Raw genomic sequence first — 6,608 nt, 5'->3', positions numbered from 1 at the left:
GTGGTCCTCCTCCTGATTTTCCGATCCCTCCTCGAGATTCTCCAGCAGAGCACAATAGGATGAATTTTCGGAATGGCCGGAATATTCTCTGACATTAGAGTCGTGTCTGCTGCCTGACATTCGAGAGGTGGAGCCCGTGCGAACAGACTGCCACCTATTAGTCTTAGGCGCATTGGGATTGATCGAAATACCCTCATCTCTTTCACCCCGCCATGGTTCCGATCGCCGGAGATCCGATTGCTGACCCAGGACCTACTCTTTCCCAGTTCTCACCGACGAACCAGCCAATGGGACCCTCGATACCACCATCCACGGGCCATACATCCAATCACCAGACTCCTTCCGCCTTCTTGCCTCCTCTGGATCAACTTGCGAATAGTCATCTTCGAAGTGTCCCACTCGACCACACAGGAAATAGAGGCATGGCACATTTTCATATTTAAACTGCTGCCACCGGTGCTTACCAGAGGCCACAATCTCCACCCCAGGGCGAAGAGGTCGAGATAGATCCACCTGAACACAAGCCTTCGCATAACCCCCTCCAACAGCTTCTTCCGTGCAGTTGTCTACAAATTTTGGAACCCTCACTGTAGAGGCCACTCGGAGAAGCATGGAGCGCTCCCACATCTCCATCGGCAAGTCTGGAAGGCGCATCCACAGAGTAGCTGAGTTAACAGTGTCCGTCCCGACACTAAAATTAAGCCTCCAGTGTTCCAGAGCAAGGATCTGGCCGGCTATTATCCAAGGACCGTTCGCCAAGACCCAGTCCCTGCAATCTTCACTGTTGAACTGAAAGACCTGGTGTCCGATGGACAGGGGAACCACCTTGAAGTCACCGAGCCCTCCCCATCGCAGCTTCAACTCCTTAGAAAGGAAGTCTAATTGAACTCCCTTGCCCAACAGCTTCCCTATTAAAGAGTTGGACCATTTCTTACTGGCTCCCGCAACCTCCTTATCAGTGAAGACGATGGAATCGGTGAACAACTGCTGTAGCCTTGCAATTTCATCTTCGGTAACCGCCTCCGTTTCCCATCTGGATCTCCTTTGTCCTTGAAGGACATCAGCCCAACATCATCCCTGAGAGCCTCTATTGTTGTTCGATGGATCCTTGGTCGGGGATGATTTCCCCCTATCAACTGGCTGCTCATCCACCAGGTTCACCGGCTGGAAACCTGTCCACTCGTTAACTGGATCACTGCTGCTTCCTGATGGCTCCTTAGTCATCGGAGATTTCCCCCTATCGACCGGCAATCCATCCACCTGGCTGCTTCCTAACAGCTCCTTAGTCATCGGAGATTTTCCCCTATCAACCGGCGATCCATCCACCCGGCCATCCGGCGGAGGGACCCGTCGATCCGAGCATCGGTTATCAGAGCAACTCATTCTCCCCGCAGAGCGTCTCGTATAGAGAGGTTTTTGTTTTAAAAAAAAAACTACGGTCCGGTAGTTAAAAACTAAGAACAAAACACTCCTCTTGACATCCCCAGCTGCTCTCACTCCTTCCATCTTTGAACAAACAATTGTAAGCGTGTAGTAGCTTGTTTGATCATATGGGGGTGTAAATTGCAATACACTTGCGCCGCTTTTCTTGGAGACCTGGACATTGATGTTCCATTTCGCATCCAAAGTTTTTTTGAGTAACTAGGGCTGCACTCAAGGCTGCATCCATTTAAATCTCGGGTTTGCTCAGCCCAGTCTTGGCTCATTTAGCAACCCTGCATTGAAATATGAAACATGATAGAAAATTCACCTTGGGGAATTAACTATATCCTTGTTTATATGAAGTGCTGTAACTGTTGCTTAGCATTGTAGCATTCCTCACTGCTTGATGGCTGAAGCTTGATAAGAACTCCACCATATCTTTCAAACGCTGAACAAACCATTCACATAAAGATTACAAAAAGAATAGCTTGTTCTGCTTATCTTTTTGATATGTAGGTGATTGATCTTATCAAAGTGGGCTCACAGAGTTGTTGCGCCCCGCTGCCAATTGCAGGAAATTCCTTGTTCGGATAGTGTTTCACGACCAAATGCTTGACATGGATATTTCTTCTATCCTTTTTGTGAAATAACCATGGGTTGTGCCCCGACCATTAATTTTTCTCAAAAAAGAAAAAGGAAAAAGAAAGAAAAATGATGGATCTTCAGAAATTAAGGGACTGACCAAGTGGGATATCACAAACAGTCCCTACTGTTTTCTTCTGAATTACAGGCTAGATCAAATCACATGCATGCATGCAGGCTCTTGTAAAATTTCAAATGCATAACGTTCAGTATTTAAGCAAAAGATGCAACATTTTTTTTTTTTTTTTTGAAAGGGGAAAAGAGTTACACATCTTCCATCAAACATATCTGACAATGGATCTTTTAAGCGTTAAATCGATATGATGCATCCACAACTTCTTGAAGCAGTAGTATACAGTTGATGCCATTTTTCCTTGATAGGAGGAATCTACATCTTTCACATGATTTACTGCTAAAACTTTCTATCCTCCATCTTTGTAACCAAACAGTTATACAGATTTTTGAGGAGTAATCACAACCCCAAAGTATTTACATTGCTCAGAAAACCAAAATCTGTTAAAAAGCAAGAAACATCAGTTTAGGGCATCTTTAGAATCAAACATGAAAAATGAAGGAGAAGAAGAATGGAGTGCAGTGGCTGGTTTAACATGGAGGGAAAAACCATAATTATCATCCTGCATAAGAAATAAATCCTAAATTCATTTCAAATACACTCTATCTAAATATATGTACTCTTTACATAACATAAAGTAAGTCAACTTGCTCGATGTGGGCTTGCTTCTCTTGGCAGCCTTCTTCAATTATTGTCCTGTTCTGAAAATTGATGAACAAGTAGCTCACAAGGTGCATATTAAAATTATCTAACATTTCAAGTCTAAAGTTGGAGTTTAGTACAAACCTCAACCTCACTTATGGCCAAAATTGCCCAATCTCGGTGGATGTTTCAACATAACCAAGACTGGACTAGGGAGGCTAAGAGGCATTATATATTGAACAGCTTATGTCCAGTTTACTATTATTGACTAATGAAAAACAAATCCAACCTAGGACCTGTTTATCTAAGTGATGGTGATATTAATAATAAGTAGGAGAGAGGTCATCCTGTCTAAAATATCATTCATACAACTAGGGTTCCACATCAAGATCCTCTAATGGTATATCATTGTTGATTGGAGGCTTGCGACGGGCCCTCGATGCATAATCTTTGTTCAGCATGTTGAACATCTCAGTCACTGCATCTTGATGTTTTTGTATATTGATTGTCTGAAATGGATCATGAGATCCATGGAAGGCTGATAATGTCCCCCCTGCTGGTAATCCCAAGCTACCATGATCTGTCGAGGATGTTACAAAGGCTGGGGGGTGGCGTTCTTGATTACTCGAGCGTTTCACGCTCCCATGGGAACTCCCTTTAGAATTCATGTTGGCTGCTATTGATGGGCTTGATGACTCCAGCGAGGTGCTAGCATCCTGAGTCGGAAAAAATGAAAGAATATATGTTAGTGATTGCTGATTGGAGCTTTCACCCTTGAGAGAGAGAGAGAGAGAATATTGATTAGAGAGGTCAGAAAACATGAAAATCATGATTAAACAAAATAATTTGGAGTAGCAAAAGAGTTTCTATGCCTTAATTTCCATAAAGCATATCCTCAGTAAAATTGGGATAGCAATAGTATTATGCCTTAATTTCCATAAAGCATATCCAAAACAGTTCATGTGACATTCTTTCATCTAAATTGCTTGGGCGAGGATTCCAAACTATGTAAACTGAAATATGTTGTTGTGGAGTGAGTGTAAGTGTGTGTGGTTTTGGGTTTTTCTCTTTTTTTCTTTTTTTTTTTTTTTTGTTTGGTGGTCGGGGGTGGGGAGTGGGTGGGGTGGGTTTGTTGGGGGTGATCAGGAAAGTGAATGAGAGAGAAAGAGAGGGAGACCTTGTCTTGTATGTTCATTCTCGATGACCTCGATGGCTTCTTTGAAAAGTTCCTAGGCTTTCCTGCATCGAAAAAATCAACTATATGCTTCAAATAGAACGAGAATCATCCTGCACCATACCCATACATTAGAATTCCTTTCATTGTGTGCAGACACATAAGCCAAAAACCCAGGCTATTGAGTGTCCAAACCCTTTCTTTCTCCCACAACTGTAAATGTTTAGCATATTTCTTGTAGCTGGTTGAAGAAATTTGTGCTCTTCAAAAATGACAAAAAAAAAAAAAAAGGTGTCTCCAACCTAAACCATGCTTTCCAATTTTCAGAACTAACATCAGATTGTTATCATACATCATATATAAACTTCAAGGCTTTTTGGTATATAGGGGAAGAAAAGAGATTCCTTCAAACATCAAAAACCGATTTCATACAAATACACTATGAGGGTTCTCTTCTTTTGTCACTAAGATGTGTGGAAAAAGAAAAGAAAATGAAACCAAAAACCAAGCCTAATCTGTAAGTCAGTGGCATAGGAACCCCTTCCTTCAGTTGTTCTTTGGGGGGTGGGTTTTGGGGGCACGATAGTCAGAACTGAGTGGTATCAGATCAACCAATTTGACCCTGAAAGCGATGCTTCTACTACTCAACCCACTCTCTAATTTTAACTCCCTCTTCCCTCCATGATCATATTTTCCAACAGAAGGGTTTGCACCTGTGTTCTTTGGGCCCTTCGCTTCCATTTCATGTTTCTTCTCCACCTCATCTTTTGCACCCATCTTTCTCCCTCTTGACCACACGCTTTTAGTTGTGGTAACTGTCCTAGCCTCATCAAGGAATACCTGCCAACGAGTTTAGCTCAAGAAACCAACTCAAAGTAAAACTAAAAATTTAATAGTACGAGAATGAGTTATATATTACATCAAAACCAACCTTATCACCACCATTTGCGTTATTATTGCCTTCTACCTTCTCAATTGCTACACCAACAAAAAAGGAAAAGAAAAAAAGAAGAAACTAAAGTTAATTTAATCATCCTAAGGTTTAGCCATTCCTTCAAGTACGAAAACAAGGTAGAAGAAAAGAGAGGTTACCATGGTGGGCATCAGCAGCAAAGGAGTCACCAAGAGCAGCGAAAAAGAGCAAAATCCCAAGAAAAAAGCTTTTGAACCTCATACACCCCATGACTTTTTACTAGGTAGCTAGGTTTGTTGTATAACAACAACAAAAAGAGAAGAGAGAAGGGATTGTGGAGCTGAGGTCTTATAAAGAAGAGAATCCAAACAAGCGAGTCAAAGCTAGCTAGAATTCCAACACGACCTCTCTCTATTATGATAATATCTTAACTGTCCTCGTGGTCTTTTTTTAACCACTCCCTGTCACTTCTCTTCCTCGGTCCAAAATTTGGGGCTTGGAAGGATCAAACCATGCAGCAGAGTTCAAAGTTTTGAGAGACGAAAAAAGTTTATTGTGGTTTTTAGCATCGCGTGGAATGGAAGATACGGGTGTGCTTTGCGCCTGTCTGCCGCCATGCATGCAACGAGGAGAGAATAGGAATGCGGTGGCCAAGGCTTTTGCTAACCCACCAAACCTAGGGTTTTGGACACCCTTTACTTTTATACTATTGGACCCAAGTCCCTAAATGTGGAGCACATCTTTAAGGCCGGGTTTAGGGTTCCTTTTTTTGCATTAATAGCAATGAGGAGATGCAAGTCTCTTGAGGTGAGTGCAACAGAACTAAAATAACAAGAGCCAAACTTGTTTTTGGGCACACTTCCTAATACTAGTGGAGGCTACCTTGGCTGCCTGGTTTGTTCTAAAGTGTGAAGAGAGGAGTACAAGTTTCTGCACACTTTCACATTGACTAGCTATTGCCTGACCTTTGTCTGACTTTGACTCTGACACATGTCCAGTTACCATTGGCTAAGTTCAAATTTTGTCATAATATTCCTTTTCCTTTTCTTGAACAGGCAATTTGTCGACAGACTGAAATGGTAAGAGTCTGACATCGTTTTAGCTTAAAGTTTTGTAGAATCTAAGCTAGTGGTAGTTATATCAACAGGGCCAAGGCTCTGTGCAGAACAATTAGGATGTAACAGTTTTCAACTATTGGTCGTCTACTTGGCCCTAGTTTGCTCCTCGGAAGAAGTTCTTGATGAATATCTGTTTAATCACACATACTTAATTAGTGAGCAATGTGATTTCATGTCAGGTGTTGTCGGGATCCAAAATACGCAACCATTAAATTAATTAGTCGCTGTGTACTAAGAAGTTGATATATGAAGTTATTAGTATGAAAGTGATACATTATAGAAATAGCTTGAGAATATTGTTACATTCATTGCTGATTCAAAGATATCAAAACTTGTGAAGCCTGGTACTTATAAGCTCAGTTTTTCCAAGACATAAGCTGGAACATAGACTCCTAATTCCTAAGGGTTTTGGTAATGAATGAATTGTTTGTTGTTGCACTAGTGTGAAGATAAGAACAATAGTGAATGGTATGGCCATCTCATTTGACTTATAATTGGAATCCAAACATTTAAAATGTGGTGCTGCTTCAATCAACATTATTGTTGCTGAGATAATAAAAGACCGGTAGAAGAACAATTCAGCATATGTTCCAGCACTAATTCTGGCTTTGGTTGGCAACGTTT

General features: G+C 41.5%; 1 protein-coding gene across 1 annotated transcript; it reads right to left on the bottom strand.

Moving 5' to 3' along the window:
• Nucleotides 1-2,873: 2,873 nt before the first annotated feature.
• On the bottom strand, nucleotides 2,874-5,207 carry LOC105061085 (uncharacterized). The gene is made up of 5 exons (XM_010945038.4): nucleotides 5,046-5,207; nucleotides 4,885-4,931; nucleotides 4,667-4,793; nucleotides 3,957-4,018; nucleotides 2,874-3,495 (listed from the first exon to the last, which is right to left on the bottom strand). Exons 1-5 carry the CDS (start codon nucleotides 5,134-5,136, stop codon nucleotides 3,151-3,153), a joined length of 672 nt encoding a protein of 223 aa, XP_010943340.1. The 5' UTR covers nucleotides 5,137-5,207; the 3' UTR covers nucleotides 2,874-3,150.
• Nucleotides 5,208-6,608: the final 1,401 nt, after the last annotated feature.

Source organism: Elaeis guineensis, chromosome 1 (genome assembly GCF_000442705.2).
Source record: "Elaeis guineensis isolate ETL-2024a chromosome 1, EG11, whole genome shotgun sequence".
NCBI classification, from domain to species: domain Eukaryota; kingdom Viridiplantae; phylum Streptophyta; class Magnoliopsida; order Arecales; family Arecaceae; genus Elaeis; species Elaeis guineensis.
The sequence above is the reverse complement of the archived record's forward strand: the minus strand, read 5'-3'. Positions and strand labels throughout refer to the sequence as shown.